The sequence below is a fragment of the Mustela erminea genome, chromosome 5 (genome assembly GCF_009829155.1).
Source record: "Mustela erminea isolate mMusErm1 chromosome 5, mMusErm1.Pri, whole genome shotgun sequence".
In the NCBI taxonomy this organism is placed as follows: domain Eukaryota; kingdom Metazoa; phylum Chordata; class Mammalia; order Carnivora; family Mustelidae; genus Mustela; species Mustela erminea.
This window is the reverse complement of record NC_045618.1, coordinates 31,541,619-31,560,835: the sequence shown is the minus strand read 5'-3', so window position 1 is coordinate 31,560,835 and position 19,217 is coordinate 31,541,619. Positions and strand designations below refer to the sequence as shown.

At 54.5% G+C, this 19,217-nt stretch overlaps 2 protein-coding genes across 2 annotated transcripts in view; one reads left to right on the top strand and one right to left on the bottom strand.

Moving 5' to 3' along the window:
• Positions 1-334, bottom strand: part of STRA6 (signaling receptor and transporter of retinol STRA6) — a 30,076-nt gene extending 29,742 nt beyond the window's left edge. Inside the window, exon 1 of the mRNA XM_032342467.1 lies at positions 165-334. Coding sequence (XP_032198358.1) covers positions 165-304 — 140 coding nt within the window. The 5' untranslated portion in view covers positions 305-334. The remainder of the gene's footprint in view (positions 1-164) is intronic.
• Positions 335-5,117: 4,783 nt separating this feature from the next.
• Positions 5,118-19,217, top strand: part of CCDC33 (coiled-coil domain containing 33) — a 101,500-nt gene continuing 87,400 nt past the window's right edge. The window contains exons 1-3 of the mRNA XM_032342463.1: positions 5,118-5,514; positions 6,651-7,015; positions 7,360-7,479. Of these exons, the coding sequence (XP_032198354.1) occupies positions 5,205-5,514; positions 6,651-7,015; positions 7,360-7,479 (795 nt within the window). The 5' untranslated portion in view covers positions 5,118-5,204. The remainder of the gene's footprint in view (positions 5,515-6,650; positions 7,016-7,359; positions 7,480-19,217) is intronic.

The window sequence follows — 19,217 nt, the reverse complement described above, 5'->3', positions numbered from 1 at the left end:
CCTTTCTGTTCCTCTCTCCTGCTCTTGGTTTTGTTTTTCTCTCTGTCTCTCTGAGCCTGACGGTGAAGCTGGTCTCTCCGCCTAAACGGCACGTTTTCTCGGGCTTTCTTGGGTGCTTAAGTAGTGCTTCCCCTGCCCGCTCCTGTCTCTCCCTCCCCGCTTACCTGCCCCGTCTGGCTCCAGTGCAGAGAAGGACTGGTGCTGGTCTCTGCACCCCCCCCAGAGTCTGCAGGGCCCCCAAGCAGGCCGGACGCTGGCTTGGGAGTTTGAGCCCTTGGAACTGGTAGCACAGCTGAGCGACCATAGGAAGCAAAGGTCGGTGCTGCTGATGCTGTCAGAGACACTAGTGCCCTTTGCTTTCTGCTACCTCAGGAAATGTATCCCTTCTGAACCAGGCAGAGGGGCTGTCAGGCAAGCCCAGGGTTCATGGGTGCAGCCCCAGCTCCTGCCAGCTAGAGGACTGCAGCATGACCTGAGACTTGCAGGACAGTGCTCTGTGCCAAAGCCTGGAGCGGGAGGCCAGGAAGGGGAGGCTAAGCAGCCCAACGGTGCCAGAGACATGGAGATGGGATCCAAGTTACCACTCAGAAGGGAGAGTCTCAAGGTAGCCAGACCCCGGCCCTAACCCCCACTATCAGTGGGGGGAAGAAACCGGACTTCTCATTTTGCCTTTACCGTTACTGAGTGACCACAAAGAGGCTCTTTCCTGCTCTCGGCCTGTCTTCCTATCTGTGCAATGGAGAGGGGCTGCCATGGCTCGCTTTACCAGTGCTGAGTCCAAGATTCCATCACCCCGTAGGCTTCTGGTGCTGTGACTCGCAGGGAGTGGGCCTGGGACTGTTCCATTGTGGGGGGGGCGGGGCAGCGGCAGGAGGAGAGAGGCTGCTGGAGGGCGGAGGCTGGCTACTGAAATCACAACACTGGCCTGCGAATCAGGAGGCCTGAGGTCCAGGTCCATCCCTTCTGTAGAAGGGGATAAATGTGCCAGCACTACTGGGAAGATCCAGGAACTCACAGACGTCCCTGCTGGGAGGATTCAGCTCTGAGCAGAGACCAGGAATTCAACCTGGGAGCTGGAGATGGCTCCCTGGGGATGGGGATGGGCCCACAGGTGTGAACAGAAGAGGCCAAGAGAAGCCACTGTAGGAAGCAGGAAGGGACCCTCTGGGATGGGCTAATTACAGGCCAGGCTCTTCTAGACAAAGCCAGCAGCCTCTGAGTCGCCATTCTCCCCGGGAAGAAAGGAGACTGGAGGGCTCCACTAAGGTTTTTCATGCTGGGGCCCAGGAGGGAGCCCTGGAAGTCAGCGCTCTTGCCTCCCATTCTCACCCACACCCTGGCCTTTCCTGACTCCTGCAGGAGCCAGGCCTCTGTCTGCAGTTTCACTCTTGAAAACCACAGAAGGGGGACTCAGGGAGGCAACTAGGAGTAGAGGGAACGGGTCCTGGTCTGCTACCCCAGGCTCAGTGTTTCCATCTGTAAAATGGGAGCACTATCCAGCCCTGACCTGATAAAATTCACTGAGGTTTCCAGACTTTGTGGAACTAAGGCCAGGCCCAGAGGAGACTAAACATTAGGAACCACTACCTCCTGGGGCACCTGGGTGGCTAGGTTAAGTGTCCAACTCTTGATTTCGACTCAGGTCATGATCTCAGGGTTCATGGGATTGAGCCCCATGTCGGGCTCTGTGCTCAGTAGGAGTCTGCTTCTCTCCCTCTCCCTCTCTGCCCCTTTGCTCTCTCTCTCCCCTCTCTAAAATATATAAATGAATAAATCTTTTTTAACAATCTTGATGAACAGGGCGCCTGGGTGGCTCAGTGGGTTAAGCCGCTGCCTTCGGCTCAGGTCATGATCTCAGGGTTCTGGGATCGAGTCCCGCATCGGGCTCTCTGCTCAGCAGGGAGCCTGCTTCCTCCTCTCTCTCTCTCTGCCTGCCTCTCTGCCTGCTTGTGATCTCTCTCTGTCAGATAAATAAATAAAAAATCTTAAAAAAAAAAATCTTGATGAACAAATAACAAAAAAAGAACCCCTACCTCCTGCTGTGCCACTTACCCGTGTTTTCCCGGCAGGGCACCAGCCTGCCCCGTGAGGCACCAGGATGCATCCCTGAGTCCAAGCATGAGTCAGGAGCCCAAAATCCTCTTCTGTTCTCTCGCATGGAATCTAGTTCAAGTAGTGAAAGCACCATTTCTTATTCTTTTCCATATAAGCAAAAGCTGGGTCGGGTTTGAACATCCACTCATTTAACCTTTCTTTCATTCATTCATTCCTTCAAGCACTCATTTATTTACTCAATAATGCTTTAATAGCCCCCCAGGTACCTATCCCTTGCTTGGCCCTGGCCTGGACACACAAACATGATCCCTGAAGGAATACTCTGCCCAGCATGGCAAGTCATTATCTGAGACAGAAGGAGGAAGGTGCAGAGTGGGGCAGAGGAGGGAGTCCCAGACCTGGTTCCAGCAGGATGCATGGGGTCACAGCAGGTGTGGCTGGACGGTTGGGGCAGAGGGACAAGCACCTACAAAGGCAGGGGAGGGGAGACAAGGCGGGCCTGGCCTGGGACAAAAGTAAGCCTCCCTGGGCATTAGACTAAGTGAAATAAGCCAGTCACCAAAGGTCAAATACTGTGTGACTCCACTTAGATGGGGAGCAATCAAATTCATAGAAACAGAAAGCAGAAGGCGGTTGCCAGGGGCTTGGGGCAGGGAGGAATGGGGAGCCGTTGCTTAATGGGTGTAGAGTTTCAGTTTCATAGGATGAGAAGAGTTCTGGAGACGGGCTGTGCAATAATGTGAATGTACTTCACATTTGCTGAATGGCACACCTAGAGATGATTAGGATGGTAAACTTTACATTATACCTCTTTTGCCATAATTGCAAAAGGTAACTATACACACACATACCCCCAAAATGAGCCTTTCCCAGAGACTGAGTTGGGAAGGGGAGGCCAGACGTGGGAGGGATAGGAGACCCTTAAAACCATCCTGAGACCACCATGGTCACCCCAGACCTTTTATAGAAAGTGGGAGGGAGGGGAAGAAGAGAGGAAAGCAGGAAGAGGGAAGTGTGGCATGGCTCGGGGTAAATCGACTAGGAAGAGAACAGTTGTGTTCGTGGGATCTGCTCCAAGGGACCTGGGGCTGGGTACAATGCAGAGGTTGACCCCAGGGCAGAAGGGAGTGACTCCCATCTTGTGACGTCTCTGGGGGTCACTTCAAACATGAAAGGGAAGAGAGCTGCTTCAGTTGAATCACTGAAACTCCTTTGACCTTGTAGGGGAAAACCATGGCTTCTAGACCTAGATTGGTTGGTCAGGCCAACCATTGAGGCTAAGGTTTCCAGGTGGCCTCTCTTCCCCCAAATGGCCAGACTCTGGGCTTTCTCCCTATGACTTACAGAGTTGCAGACTGCCAGAGCTGTAGGAAGACTTAGCACCCAACTCACACTTATGGTATAAATGGGGCCACTGACATCCAGAGAGGGAAAGGGATCCACCCAAGTTCACGTGCAAGTCAGGAGACTAGAACTCTGGTCTTCTAAACCCTCGTTGCCTCAATTTCTCCTTGGGCAAATCTGAAGGAACTGGATTCTAATCATTGCAGAGAAGCCTACCACATGCATTGGGACTCTTGGTAGGGCTGGCCAATGTCATCTTTAGACTGGTTATCTTTTATTTGATGGAAATGACAGTCTAGAGTGAAATCTATGCTAATGATACCTGTGGTTCTTGGACTCAGAACTGTACTTGTGCAGTTTCAGGATACAGAAGCCCATGAGAGTATGAATTTCCATCTTTGATCCAGTCCCAGGACAAGTTTAGTACAGGAAAATGTAGTGATAGGTACAGATCTCAGCTCAGCTTACTTGCTAGCTGTGTGATCTGAGATTCTCTCAGCCTCAGAGTCTTCATCTGTAAAATGGGAATGATTATATCTACATCACAGAGCCACATAGAGTGCCTGGTGTGCCGTAGCTGCTCAATGAAGAGTATCATAAATGATGATGATGATGATATTGGAGGTGAAGATGGTGGTGATGGTAGTGATGGTGATGATGGTGATGACGATAGTGATGGTGATGGTGGTGGTGATGGTGATGGTCGTAATGATGGTGATAACAGTGGTAATGGTAGTGATGGTGATGATGGTGATGGAAATAGTAATGGTGGTGACGATGGTGATGGTGATGATGGTAGCGATAGTGATGATGTTGATGGTGATGGTGATGATGGTGGTGATAGAGATGGTGGTGATGGTGATGATAATAGTGGTGGTGATGATGGTGATGTTGGTGGTGATGGTGTTGATGATGGTAATAGAGATAGTGATGGTGGTGATGGTAGTGCTGGTGGTAGTGGATGATATTGGTAGTGACAGAAATGGTGGTGATGGTGATGGTGATGGTAGAGATGAAGAGTGAAGAGTGTTCAGAATTTCCCCTCTCCTGTTGGGTATCAGCAGGACCCAGGCTCAGGAAGGATGGATTCCAGTTCGACAACTCTTTAGTGTAAGAAGCTTTGGGCTCTCTATAAAGTGAAGCTGTGCCCGATATTGTGAGTTTTGATTACAAGGTCAGACTGGTTCCAGAGGCAGGTGCTAAGGCCATGCTCCCAGAGAACAAACACTGTCCCTCTTCCCTTGAGACTCCCCCCAATTCACCAATTCTTGGGAATGAATAGGCATATAGAGAAAGGCTCTCCCAGAAATGGAAAGTCCTGAGAACCTCATACCCTATGCTCCCCACACCAGTATTCCTCATCCCTGACCCTGCACGAGTTCTCTCACAGAATCACCATCTTCTAATATATATTATAATTTACTTATTTCCTCTATTTTGTGTCTGTTTCTATCTGTCCCAATCTCCCTCCCCCAATAGAAGAGAAACTTCAGGAGGGCAGGAACCTTCATTTGTTTCACTGCTATATTAGAAATGCCTAAGATGGTGCCTGGCACACATTAGATGCTCAATAAATATTTGTTGAATGAACAAAGGCTAAAAGGGAGGGATCAATGTCAGCCTTTGCTCCCCCACGACCGATCCAGCTTCCTGGCTTGTTACCTGGTTTCTCCTCAAACAAACAGAAAGGGCTGGGGCATAACCCTGAGGAGCACCCAGTGTACAGGCTTTCAGACTGGGCTCAGGCTGGGGCTGTGGGAGGAAGGGGGCAGTGCTCAGCCTGGGGGTCAGTCCCCAGCAAGTTCATGGCCTTCAGGGGGCCTGAACCCTGGGTTCCTGCATCCCTGCAAAGCCAGAGGCTGAAGGCTGAGGAGAAGATACTGGATCTGGAATTTGAAGTCTTAAGTGTGGGGTTTAACGAGGAGGGCAGATATGCCCTGCGGCTGACAGCTGAGAACCCCCTGCAGGCTGGCTCTGGGGCTGGGGTACAGTTGCAGGTAAATGATGGGGATCCCCTCCCTACCTGCTCTGTTGTCACTGACATCATCGAGCAGCAGGATCCTGGCCAGAGCCTCACCCTCACCAGGAACAAGTTTGTCTTTACTTTGCCCAAAGGTACGAAGTACGGTGGTGGTTTCGGGGAGAGAAGGGTCCTATTAACCCTTGCCCCCACCAGTCAGGGACCCCAGGGAGGCTCAGGGAACCTGGGAGGGTCAGGGTCAGAACTTCAGATTGGATCCCAAAGTTCTGTCTGTGTGATCTTGGACAAATGCCGACACTCCATGAGCCCCTGCCTCCTTCAATGTGGCAGGGGGACACTGATGCTGGTCACACAGGTTGGGTGAGGAGGAAATAAAAGGACAGATGAGGAGGAGCCTGGGTGGCTCAGTCATTAGGCGTCTGCCTTCGGCTCAGGTCATGATCCCAGAGTCCTGGGATCGAGTTCCGCATCGGGTTCCCTGCTCAGCGAGAAACCGGCTTCTTCCCCTCCCACTCCTTCTGCTTGTGTTCTAGTTTTAGTATATGTGCTGCTGACGCGAACACTCCTGCTTATGTTCTCTATCTTGCTATGCCTCTGTCAAATAAAATCTTTTAAAAAAATAAAATAAAAGGACAGATGAGGAATGGCTTTGTAAATTTACAAGAGCTGAGTACCCAGCAGGTTTGGGGGCAGTCCTGCTGGATGTCACACTGAGTAACACTGGAGCCAGGGTCCTGAGTGCTCAGCCTCGAACACCACTAGACTGCAGGTATGGGGGTGGACAGAGAGGTGGAGACCCGCATCCGGCCTTCAGTAGTTTCCAGATTAGGTACAGAGGTGGGCATCTCAAACAGAGAGCAGTTAAGTGGTCTGGAAGGAGCAGAAGATCCACACCTAGACTGCGAAGCCATGTAGGCGGGCTTCCTGGAGGAGGAAGGATGTGAGGGAACGGGGAAACCAAGTCCCAGGCCTTCAGGTGGCCCGTGATCAGGGACAGGTTGAACTCTTCCCTCCACGTAGCGGTACTCGGGACCATGTCGGTGGCTAAGAGCCCCGCCATCCCCACATTGGCAGAAAGAGGGGTGAGAGGTAGGGCCCCAAGACGTGTCAAGGCATCATCTGGGATGAGGATGATGGGAAAGCTTAGCCAAGCCCACTCCCACTCAAAGGGCAGGTTTCCCCGAGGGCCCTGCCAGTCATTCCTACCCCCACCCGGGGCAGGCAGGGAGTCCCCAGACCCTGCCGCTGACCCCACACCTCCCCTCTCCAGGGTTCTGCAAGAACGACTGGCAGCACGACGCGCATCTGCGGGTGGAGGCGCTGCGGCTGGGCGGGGTCTCAGGACGCCCTGTCCAGAAGGTGGGCGAGGCCATCTTCCCAGTCTTCCCGCGCCCGGACCAACCCCGCATGAACCTGTGGGCGCGGGAGCACGAGGACCTGTACTGCTACCGCGGCAGCCTGGCCCTGCTGCGTGCCAGTGCTGACACCACAGCCCGCCACTGCGGGGGCCTGGCCTACAGCGTGGCTTTCCGAGAGCACCGGGGCCCTCAGCCTCCAGCCCCCAACTGCCCCATGGGGGCCGTCTCGCCAGAACCCATGTCACCCCTCCCAGAGCCCCAGCTGCCGGGGCTGCAGGTGGGTGTTCATTGGGACCCACCTCAGGTTCTGGCCTCCCCTCCCCCAACCCCCTATTAGAAAACCCAGCGTCTCTGATAAGCCTGACTGTCCCCCAATCTTACTGAGCAGAGCCACAGAACTTCCTAGGATGGCCTCATTCAGTTCTGGGGAAACTGCATCAGCCTTTGAGTGAGGGTGGAGGCAGGAAGTCTTAGTTTGAAGGGGATGACAGAAAAATGGGGCAAAGCCCACACAGAGAAGGGACACCACTGTGAGGGGTTCCTTTTGCCCAGTGGATGAGTGTCCCCTGAGAGCCTTTAGTACCCAAGCTCAGTCTCATGTGTTGTTACTATGTTTTGAAGGAGGCCCGAAGTGACCACAAGACAGAAGTCTGTGTGTGTCCACCTTCAAACCCCTCCAGCTCCCACCATGGCCAGGAGGGACTCAGCCCTGGACCCGGATCCTGGCGGCCTCAGACACAAGTAAGAGAGTCCTGTCCTTGTCCAAGCCAAAGGAGGCTTTCCCAATGTGGTTGTCGTCCTGCAGTCAGGCGGTGTGTCTGGTGAGCCTCTAAGCCAGCAGAGGCGAAACCTAGTAGAGCAAGCAGCAGCCCATTTCATAGGCAGTGAAACTGAGGATATGCCCCACGATGCTTGATTCCAATTAATACCAACGACATTTCCTGGGGGACTCTACACGGGTGCATGGGATCCAAAGCTGGGTCAGTCCCAGAGCTCACGGTGCCACCTAGCTGGAAGACAGTGGACACAGTGTGGCCACTGTATAGTCCTGTGAGGCCTGTGCTGGAAGGGATGCTCTGGTGAGCGAGTGCATAGGCTACACTCCTCAGAAAAGCTGTCATTTGGGAGATGAGTCTTTCATTCATTCATTCACCCATTTAAGTGCTGACTCTGTCAGACCCTCTACTAGTTCCGGGCTCTGGGGAAGGTATTCCAGGAGGAGGGACCAGAATAAGCTGGCTGAGAAGAGGGAAAGGGTCTAGCTGGCAGCAGGAGTTGGAGCTGAGGTTGGAGCCCAAGGCGCCTGGCTTTTCCTGCAGCACCTCTCTCGGGTGGTGGGCAGTGCTGTGGTCTGGGGCTGCCATGGAGCCCAGGGTAGTGGGCTGATGGAGTTTAGGGAGGGCTGATGGGCTGGGGAAAGAGGAGGTGATCACGGTAAGATGGCAAAAGAGCAAGTTGGATATTCGATTCAGGAGGCAAGGGGGGAGAAAGTTCGGGAGAAAGAAACACCATGAGCTGTGGTTTGGACAGAGATCCGGCAGCAAGTGCCTGGAGAACTGGAAGGAACCCAGGGGCCAGTTTCTCTTGCGGGGTGTCAGCCTGTTACAGGGACCACTTTGACCTCTGTTCATTCATTCATTCAATTCAATAGTTAGTCCATTAATAAATACTGGTAAAAAAAAAAAATGAACAAGTACTTCTGACACCTACTGTAGGCTGGGGGCTGAGAACACTGCTTGTGAGGGAGTTGGAGCATCCCTGGGTCCTTACGTGACATTCTCCTCTCTCAGACTCCAAGCTCCCTGACTTCGGGCCCCTGGCCCCTCTGTCCTAGTTTTTCATGGGGCTAGATACATACACCAGAGGCACAGAGCTCAGGGAGAAGTGGTCCCCTGCTCTCTGTGACCAGCCTGAGCCAGCCCCCCACCCCCACCCCACAGCCCGTTTGCTGGGGGTGGTGCAGCGACTGCAGAGAAGGGGGGCCTTGGGGTGGCAGAGCCATCCTCAGCAGCTCTAATTTCTGTTATTTAATGCCATCATCTCCCTGCCATTCTCCCTCTTAAAGTGTCAGATGTCTGCTTCCACCAAGACAAGAAAATGGCTTTCAAGGGAGAGGAAAATAGCTTCCCTCCTGGGGGGTCAGCCGTCACAACCCTGAGGACAGGGCCAGGAAACTGGTGGGGGACAGACAATGCCGCGGGGCCCTTCAGAGGAAAGGGGCTGCCTTCTTTCAGCTCAGGTGAAGGAGGAAAGCAGGCACATTTCTGGAGCTGGGACTTGGAGGCTCAAAGACACAGAAGGACGGCAGCAAGACTGGGGTTGGAGCCACAGGCGGTCCTGCCTTCCTGAGGCCCGCTCCCTGGGGAAGTGGTTGTGGCCTAGAACCACGGGCATCCTTGAAACCCCCCTCCCTCCCTTCTTTGCAGATGGGGAAAATGGAGCCCAGAAGGGAAGGTCTTCACCCAGCTCTCTTGGGCTCTCAACTGAAGAGGCGAGAAAGACAGTTGAAGGTGGGGGTAGGGTGAGTGATGAGAAGAGGCAGTGAGCCGGAAGGATGGAGAGAGGAGACGGCATTCACTGCATTCAGTTCAGGGCCAGGAATGGATTTCTGGGCTCAAGGTCACTTCCTCCAGGAAGCCTTCTCTGCATTGATTTTGTTCCTTCCAGAATATCTTCAGTCTTGTCTGCATCAGGCATTTCAACCATTGAATCTATTCAATTTACAACTTTATTGTAAACTCTCAAGTTGTTCTCCAACTTGTGTGTCAGTTTTTAAACCAGAACTGATCATGGTCATGGGATGAATGTGGAGTAAGGGGCAGAAGGAAGGGAATTAGGAATGAAATGATCAAGAGGGAGCCAGTAGCAGGAGGCGGGTCTCTAAGGGAGCGTTAGTGACTGACTTTGACTCTGAACCACCATGCTCCTCAGCCATGGCCCACAGGGTTCAGAGCCAAAAATGACACACGAAAGCTGGCCACAGCATTTCCACAATCCCGAGACTCTGCCGGGACCATCATTCCCCCCACACTCACATTATGTGGACAGTGAACACCTTCCCTTCTCCAGTCCTCAACTTTGCCCCTGTGTGCTGTGGGGCAAGGGCATAGCCCCTGCAAATATTTCCAGCGGGTACAGCCCAACTCCAGGTTAGAGATCACTCCCCAGGCCCCTGACCCAGGGATGGGAGACTGGGGCGCACAGGCAGGGGCTACAGTGGAGGAGTCTCCTCATGCATGGATCTCGGGGTCCTTAGTGACTCTCTTGGTGGGCAGAGTTCCACCAGACTCATCCTGTCCTCTGACACTCCCTCCTTATCTTCTTGCCAGGTTTAAGACGACATGGCTGTGCCACCCTAGTACCCCCAAGGCCCTTCTTCCCCCAGAGTAAAAGGGAGTTTATCTGACCAGAATGAGGGTGGCCTGACCCGTGCTGGGCAGAGAGGGTCCTGGAAGGTGAGGCAGGCAGCAAGGGGCAGGCCACAGTGTCAGGTCATGACTCCGGCTCAATTTTTTTAATGGGGGCACAAGGCCTCCTGGGGGGTTGGAGGGCAGGGGAGACCACCACAGCCTTGGGCCTGAAGCCGCAGAGCCCTCAGGGGCCGCATCACTCACTGGACCTCTCTAAGAGATCCTGAAGGTTTAAGGACAAATTCCCACAAACAGAGCTGTTCCAGAGAGAAATCTTGGGCTGGAAATTCCGAGTGATGAAATTTCTGGAAACATGAACTTAAAAATGCCTTGCTTATAGCTCTGGGAGCAGTCTTGGGGGCTCCTTCACTCTGCAAGCCAGCGAGCATCCTCCCACTGGAGCGGGAGCTGGGGAGGGGAAGGTGTGGGGGACTCCCTCCCCCCACTCCTGCCCTGCATTTACCTCTTCCAAACAATCACAGTTTTGTTTCATGGAAACGATTCTGTTCCCCAGGAGCCTTTTAAATGACGCTTTCAAGGGTCTTTTTTCGTATTCTTTCCATTTAAAACACCTTTTTTTTTTTTCCCTTTTTGCCCCGGAGGGGGAAAAAAGAGAAGAAAAAGCTAATAAAGCAATCACCAAATGCTGAGCACCTGGCTCCAAGCCTGTGGCTTCTGACTGTGGCTTTGGCTTCAGCAGGCTGGGGCTTTCATTAAGGAGAAGTAGAGGTGAACGGAGCTGGCAGTGGCTGGCCCTGCCGGGTCCCCTCTGCCCTCTGTCCCCACACCTCTGGCTCTGGCTCTCTCCCTTTGTTCCCTCCCTCCCAGTCTGTCTCTCTCCACCTCTCCTTTCCGTTCTCCCCTCCCACACCCTCTCCGATCCCCAGGATCCCCACTGGGGCAGCACTCCCGGCCGGCACCCTCCCCGTCCTCAGCACCGGCTTTCTGCCTCCGGCCAGCGCACTCCATGTCTTCACTCTCCTCCCCTCTTTACTCTTTTAAATTCATCGTGCCTTTTATGGCTCACCATTGCAGACGCAGTTTCTATTGCCCTGGAGACTGGAATGGTTCAAGCCGAGAAAGGCTCACAATGTGGATTTAATTAACTTTACTGCCCCGTTCATCTCACGGGGTGGGGGGGGGGGGGATCTGGCCTGCTGGGGAGACCTGGGCACCTCTTGGCTCCCAGTGTCCCTTCCTTTGCTCAAGCCTCTTCGCCTCAGTGTCAGACCTTTGGTGCCTCCCCCAGTCGGCTTCCCGAACCTCGAGAAAACTCCCCTTCTGCTACTCCCTCCCACTTCTCTGTTGGAGGAGGATGCCCAGGGCCCATTTCACAGGTGGGGAAACAGAGGTTCCAGAAAGCAGTGCTCCGGCTGCGACTAAGAGGTGGGAGGTGGGAAAGGTGAAAACAGGTTAGACCTGCTGGACCCCTCCCAGGCTATTGTCCCTAGTCCCTCCGTGCGGGGATCCCCCTGTCGCCCCTCCTCCCTCCCTCCCTTCCGGAGCTCCATCAAATACAGGGGATTGGAGCAGGTCAGCTCCTCCTTGCAAATGAGGCAGTTTTATAGGCTTTAGAAAAACACTCCGATTGTTCCCTCAATTACCCTGAGCGGATTGAATATATTAATCTCTCTCTTAACTCGAGTGAGACTTGGCTGCTGCCCCTCCCCCAGCCACCAGCGCCCCTCTAGCGGCTCTTGGCTGGAGCGCTGGAGCGACTCCCAGCCTCTGGCCTTCCTGGCCCCGGGCAGGTCAGCCTGGGTCCAGGCAGCATGGTCTTGCTGCACACACGCATGCACACAAACACACACACACACCCAGGCGGACAGCTGCTTTATGTTTCTCTATCAATTTTCATTGATTTCCTCCTCTGTGGCTATTTGGAAGAGCCTTTTCCTTGAGTAAACTTGATGGGGGGCGGGAGGCGGGGGAGGGGGATTGCAGGCAGCTCACCCTTCTGCTCCTGTGACAACTGCCTCCAGCTTAAACACACTGTGCCTCAGGCAGCTGAGCCCCCGTTAAAAGCTACCTGAGGTTTCCCTTTGTAGCTCGATTTTCTTTTATTTCAGGGGAACAAAGGCTCTGTCAAGGCGTTCCCAGAGAGCGCTGTCACCCACACGGGGAGGGGTGCAAACCTCGCCCGCCAGTGATGGAGGGCTGAGGCTGGCAGGAGAGGCAGGGTTGGCTGGAGCTGGCCCAGGGGCAAGGACAGGACCAGCCCCCTCAGGAAGAGAAAGGCCATCAGCTAAATGTACCACAATCACCCTCCAGGCCGCCTGATGGCCCCTCTCCTTCTTCCGTGGCATTGAAAGACTGTGTCCGTATCCGCAGGGACCTTTGAAGGAGAGCTCAGAGCTCCCTGGACACGGGGGATAAGACCTGAAAATGCAGGGGTCCCATATTTATGTCTTTGCCAAGCCTGTCCCTCGGGCCCACCCAGTCTGATTTCCAAGTCCCCTCTGTATGCCTATGGAGTCCTACCCGGGTTCCGGAGCTCAACAGGGTGGGGGTGGAAGAAGTCTGGGGTTCAGGGAGCTGACAGTGAGAGGCAGGTGGGCTGGGGTCAGACAGACCTGGGTTCGGATCAGTCTCCGCCATCTGTTTGGCAGCTGTGTGGCCTTGTGTGGATTACATAACTTCCCTCGGCCTCCGTTTCCACATCTGTAAAATGGAGGAGAGCGCTCCCCATGTCCTCTGTGACTGGGAAGAGAAATGAGCTAGCTTACCGTTGGCCCTGCCTTGCAGGAAGTGTAAAATAAGTGATGTCTAGATCGGGCAAAACCGCTGGTTCGGGCCTCAGGTTCTGCATCTCGAAAATAGGGCTGCTCCTTCTTGCCTGGCTGGGCCTCCCAGGGGAGGGGTGATGGGAACTTGTGAGCCCTCCACCCTGGGACCTGGACACCAAGTTTCGGAGCCGAGAAGGCCAGCCCAGCCCCGGTGCTAGCCTTCCATTAACAGGCTGCCCTCCCCTGTCTCTGTCTTCCCCCATGCCAGCCAGGGGCTACTGATGACTCACACCTCTTGGAGGCTGTGTGTGTGTGTGTGTGTGTGTGTGTGTGTGTGTGTGTGTGTGAGAGAGAGAGAGAGAGAGAGAGAGAGAGATGTGTCTGGTGAGGGGGAGATGAAGCGGAAGGGGGTGCCTGCCTCTGATCTGTCCTTCCAGCTAGCCCAGGGGAGGGAATGGTGGTGGGCTTCTCATTTCCAGAAATTACCCTCCCAGTGAAGTAAGAAGGGAGGAGGGGCGGGAGGGTCTAGTTATCTGGCCTTTGATGGTCATCTTTTGCTTTTCTCCTTCACTCATACCCCTGGAAGGTGGACGTGTCCCCAGCAGACACTCCCGAACACAGACACCCTCACGGATATGTGAATGTACACAGACACGCCCCGCCCCCATCACATCCTGGACGCACAGAGACCCTCCCCATCACAAAGAGAGAGCCACAGCAACTCAGTGACGTTCATGCACTTTCACACCCAGAGCTGCACCTCCTTGGACTTTCCTGGCTTCATCTCTGCACAGAGCCCCCCAAGTGCAGCCTCTACCAGAGAAGAAAGAGTTTTGGGGACATGGCATATGCGATGTATGAGGTGAAATTAGAACTGTGTGTGAAACCAATCTTACAGGACTGATCTTTAATAAAACAGTGGATGGGGGAGGGCTGCGGGGAAGAACACTGACAGGACGCAGCCAGCCTGACCTGGGCCAGGTCAGGGGTTGGCCTGTCAGGCCTGGTCCTCGTTCTGCAGGGGTCCTGGGCTCAGGAGCAGCTGAGGCCAGCAGGGACCAGCCCCTTCCGCAGACAGATGGAGAATGAGTGGGGCCTTCCCTCTTCCATGCGGATCTGACAGCCTGCCCTAGAGTTCCATAGTCCAGCCTCTCTGGGCCGGTGGTGCTCATCCATCCATCCGTCTGTCCATCCATCCGTCTGCCTGTTCATCCATTCCCCCAGCAGCAAACAAGGTAGCTGTATCCCCTCAGGCCTTGGGGGGCCACCAGGCTGGGTAAGGAGAGGCAATAGGAGAAGGACAGTGGCTCTCCAAGATGACCGTGAGGGCTGCTGGGACCTGACGAGGAAATGGTGGCATGACTGCGTGCTACAAGGACTCGGTCTGCCATAGGAAAACCACTTCTGGCCAGGACTCAGAAGACCTTGGTCTAGGACCCTATTTTTTAGTTGCAGTTTCTTAGTTTCTTCGTTGTAACTTGGAGTGAATCAATTGACCTCACTGGGCCTCAAGTTCCTCACCTGTACCATGGGCAGAGCAGTGCCTACTGACGGTGAGGTGGTGAAGTCAGGTGAGGAAGAGGTCGGAAATTGTCTGCTTCATGAAGACCCACTTCACAAATGTCAGGGGGACTCTGATCCCTGCCTCAAAGCATGGGTGGGATTCCGAGAGAGATTGGGCAGAATGGTTTTCGAGTGCAGAGGAAAAGGTGAGCAAAGGTGTGGCAGCAGGAACGGGGAGGACTGTGAGGGAACAGCAAGCAGAGAGAACGGAAGAAATGGGGAGGGCATGTTTGTGGGATGGGGAGTTGCAGGGATACCAAGGGAACGGAGGGCAGGTGCGCCGGCTCCGTGGACCCCGAGCCCTCTGCCGTCACCTATTTGCCTGGGCTGCTCTGAGCCAGGCTGGTGAAGGGGGGACTCGTGACATCCTCTGAAGTATCATAACGGTCTTGGGAGGGGACGGGTAGCTTTCATAATGTCCATTTTCTGGAGCAGGAAACTGAGCCCTTAAAGGAGATGAATGGCCTACCTAAGGCTTCCCATTGCATCAGTAGCAAAGCCAGGCTAGAATTCAGACCCCCACTCCCATATTTGGGTTTCTCAGGCTCAGTAAGCAGCACAGTGGCAGGAATGACTTGCCATGCATTCTTTGCCAGGGAGACTCCTACTTCAATGGGCTTTCTAGATGACATGTCAGGATCGAGGGGAAGCAGTTTGGGGGAACAGGTGTTTTCTGGTGGCCCCCATATGGCACCAAGTCCAGCCAAGATGGATTCCTGAGTCTTAAATTGACCCAAACCAGTCATTGTGCTCATGGTGCTGGGTGGTTTGGGAGCAGGACTGGGGATGGAGTTGGGGCTCTCAGTGGCTCAGAGTCCCCAGGCAACCCTTCCGGACCCACTGGAATTGATAGACGACACTAAGAAAAAAAGTGTTGCATAAACAGTCCCAGGACAGAATCCAGCCCTTTCCCAACCCCAGGGGGGAAAGAAAGTTACAGACAACCGAGAAGGTGCAGGAGATAAACATGGGACTTTGGCCTCAGAGCCCAGTCTCTGCCCCATACTGGGTGTTCCTGATCAAGTCACTTTTCTGACCCTTTGCTTTCTCCTCTGTGAGGGGGTAATAATGCTGACTTTGCAGCGTGATTGTGAGGCTTAAATCGTCTGCTAGCCTGACTGTAATTTGGGAGCCTTTCCTGGAGGAGAGGAGATTCCAAAGACTTCCAGAATGGAGACAGAGGGGAAAGTGGATCCAACCTGGGAGGCAGGGGCATGCGGGATTCACACTCGCAGCCCTTTTGCCACTGCGGGGAGGTACATGCTTCCTCTACACAAGAACTGTGTGTGAAGCTCTGACTCTGTGCCAGGCCTAGCCTCTCAGAGCTCTCCAGGAGACAGGAGAGCATAGCGAGGCCTCTATGGTCATTAGATGTTCGAGGGGAAGCCACTGGGCCCACCCTGGGGGAAAGGCTGAAGACTTGTCCTTAAACCCCTGCTCTGCCGCCTTCCTGCACCAGGACTTCTTTCTTCCTCTGTCATTTGGGAGATGGTAGGGCTCCCCTGACGGGATTGTTGACTTGAATATGCAGTAAATTGAAAGAGTATACTAAATGCCCACAGAACATTAGCTATGATCCTTGAGCCTGGTGAGTGGCGGCTTGCCAGATAAGGGCGGGAGGGCTGCATTCCAAGGGGGAAGGAACAGCTTAGGCAAAGGCCCAGAGGCTTGAGAGAGCCGTGCTTTCCTTTGGGAACTTGGGGGAGATAGAGGGTGGGAACAGGGCCCGTTGAGGGGCCAGCCATGGGGCACACCCAGGAGAGAGAGAGCTGAGTCTGCTCCCACCCCTCCCCCAGCAGGAAGCCTGCCCTTGAATCTGCTGGGAGGCGGTGGGGGCCTCGCAGAGCCGAGCAGAGGCCCTCTGGTGGGCATGGGGGTGGGGGTGGGGAGATATTATTTTAATCTTCCTCTTAAAACATAATTGCTTTTTGTCGGCGGGTGTTCCGGGCGCCGCCTCCCTGAGAGATTGCTTTGCAGGCTCCTGTCCTCCAGGAGACAGGCAGGGCTGGGCCCGCCTGTGCCGCATTAATACGCTGCAAATGCGATTTCATGGCCTCAAATGAGATTAGGGCCAGAGGCTGTGCTCTCTGGTAGAGACGGTGGGCGGTGTGGGGGTGTGGGCGAGGGACCGGGCACTGAGCAGGGAATCAGAGAAGGGGAGGAATCAGGGATCCCAGGCCCACTAGGTCTGCATAAGCAGTTTCCTGTAACCGGAGCTCCTCATGCTGGCTGGCTCATCCCAGCAGCAGGGCAGGCCCCCCAGACTCCCTACAAGCACATCCATAAGGGCCAGGGCTGTGGTTACAAACACACTGTGCAGACAGATGGCCTGGCTCTGAAGTTCGGCCTTTCTGCTCAATGCCCTGCCTCTGTGTTCTCATCTGTGAAATGGGAACTAGAGTAGTACCTACCTCATGAGTAGTTGTGACAACTGAGCGAATGTATGCCAAATGTGTGGAGGAGGGCCGGCCTCGTAACAAGTGCTTGTTAATTATCAGCTTTGAATATGAGGCTCACACACCAACCATTTGTGCCCTAGTAAGGGGAGAAGACCACTGAGAGCTTGGACCCTGGAGGAAGGGGGTTATCTAGGGGGCAGGCACCATTATCCTAGGCTGAAGTGGGGGCTTCTGAGGACCACAGGGAGGAGGAAGGCATCTGATGTTAATGTCATCCCTCATTCATCCAGTGAGCACACACCTGGCACCAGCTTCATGTCAGGAAACAGCCTGGGCCCGGAGGAGGGACCACCAGGCATAATCTCTGTCCTCAGAGGAGAGAGACCCTCTCCCAGAAAAGAATAGCAGGTATGAGCCTGGGCACAGAGAGGCCTATGGGCTATGGATCCAATGCCCCTGAGTGGGGATGGCAGCAGAGGCAGGTTTCAGGGAAGATTCGCTGGATGTTGTTCCATTTGTGTCTTGAAGAAGCTTCATGAATTATTCAGGCTGGCAGAGGGAGGAGGACAGTCCAGGCAGATGGAACCGCATATGTGAGGACCAGGAAGCTGGAGAGCTCAGAGCCCATTCAGGAGACCATAGGCGTACGATATGGTTGGAGCATGGGTGTGAGGCAGGGATCGGCCGCCACAAGACTGGAGAGGCCTGGACGAGCAGACCTGGAGGCCTTCAGGGGTCTTGTGGGAGAATCTGAATCTCTCCTGGGAGCAGTGGGGCCCTCCCGAAGTGTTTACGGAGGCAGAGGTGGGACTCAGTCAGATTTGTGGGTTGGAAGAGCCGGGCTGAGGGGTGAGCCTCCTGCTTCCCAAGCTTGAGTGAACCCTGAGTGGACCCCCCACCCCGTCTTGGCAGATCTGGCTTCTGCGCTCTCTGAAGGAAGGGAACGGCTGGTGGCCTTCATTGCTTACCCCTTTATTTAGTTCTTTGTTAACGAGTTATTGATTTTTTTTCCAAAGAAAAATGCCCCAAAGCCACGTTGCATCTTTAGCAAAGTGATTCATGATGGGAGGATGGGCCCTGGGCGGCCCCCCACGAGAACTCCGGTTACCGATGCTGAGAGGCTTCCTTCAACAAGGCAGTCAATAAACATGCCTGCTGAGCCGGGAAGGAGGACAGCACACCCCTGACAAGCACCCCAAGTCCCCTGTTGTGAAGCTGGGGCCACAGAGGCTCAGGTCAGCACACTCTGGAGTGCTTGTGGAGGAGGCCAGGTTCAGCACCACCTGCCCTGTGCCGGACACCTGCCCCGGCAAGGTGGGTTAGCCTCTGCTTGGCAGGTGGGGAGTTGCAGCCCTGATGGGCCCAGGGACTTGCCCAGACGCCCTCTGCAAGGCAGAGCTGAGCCCAGGGCAAGGCGAGGCAGCCCGTGTGTTTACTGTAAGAAGAGGAGGGGCCGTCCTGAAGTCAGCCCTCCTTCAGCCGACCAGCGAGCCCCTGTTGTATGTACCACTCCGGCTGAGGGGACAGGCCGGGCGCTTGGGGAATAGAGACTCTGGAAGAGAGCTGCCTTACTTCCTCGCTTCCTCAGGCTTACGACCTGTGAAGGGCAAACTGCAAAGAGGACCGTTCAGAGCAGGGGATGAAGGGAGTCAGGAAGGCTTCCTGGAGGAAGTGTATTTTTTTTTTCTTTTTTTTTTTCAAGATTTTATTTGACAGATGGAGATCCCAGGACCCTGGGATCATGATCTGAGCTGAAGGCAGAGGCTTTAACCCACTGAGCCACCCAGGTGCCCCTGGAGGAAGTGTCTTGAGCCGGACCCTAAGGACAAATTGAAATGAGGGAGGAGAGCAGGAGCCGTTTCTGGTGTGGGGGCTGCCTGGAGAAAGGCATGGCTGTGGGAACAGGCCTGGAAGCGGGGCACAGAGTGAGTCTGCAGAAGTGGGAAGACTGGGCCTGGAATACTGGAGGAGCGGGGGAGGTGGGATGGAAAGGCTAGAGCACTGGCAGAGGTGTGCACACAGACAGTGTTTGCTTCTCTGGCCCGGGTGTGCTGGGGAGAAGCTGCCAGGTCCCAGTTTGCTCAGCAAGGAAAAGGAGGAGCATTTTTGGAGCACCCCGCTGAGACTCAGTGCCAGTGCAGTACCCTCATTGCCTCTTTCAGTCCTCATAGCAGCGTCAATTTCCCCACTGTATAAGGAGGGATGCCAGAGCTCAGAGAGGGTTAGTATGTTGAACCAAGGTCACACAGCTATAAGCTGCTGTTTGCTACAAAATCATGCTCTGTTTCCCATCATCCTTTGCCTTTGCCCAAAGCCCAATACATCGGCCTGAACAAAATACAGAGAGTGTGGTGCGGGGTGGGGAGGAGTGGAGGAGGGGA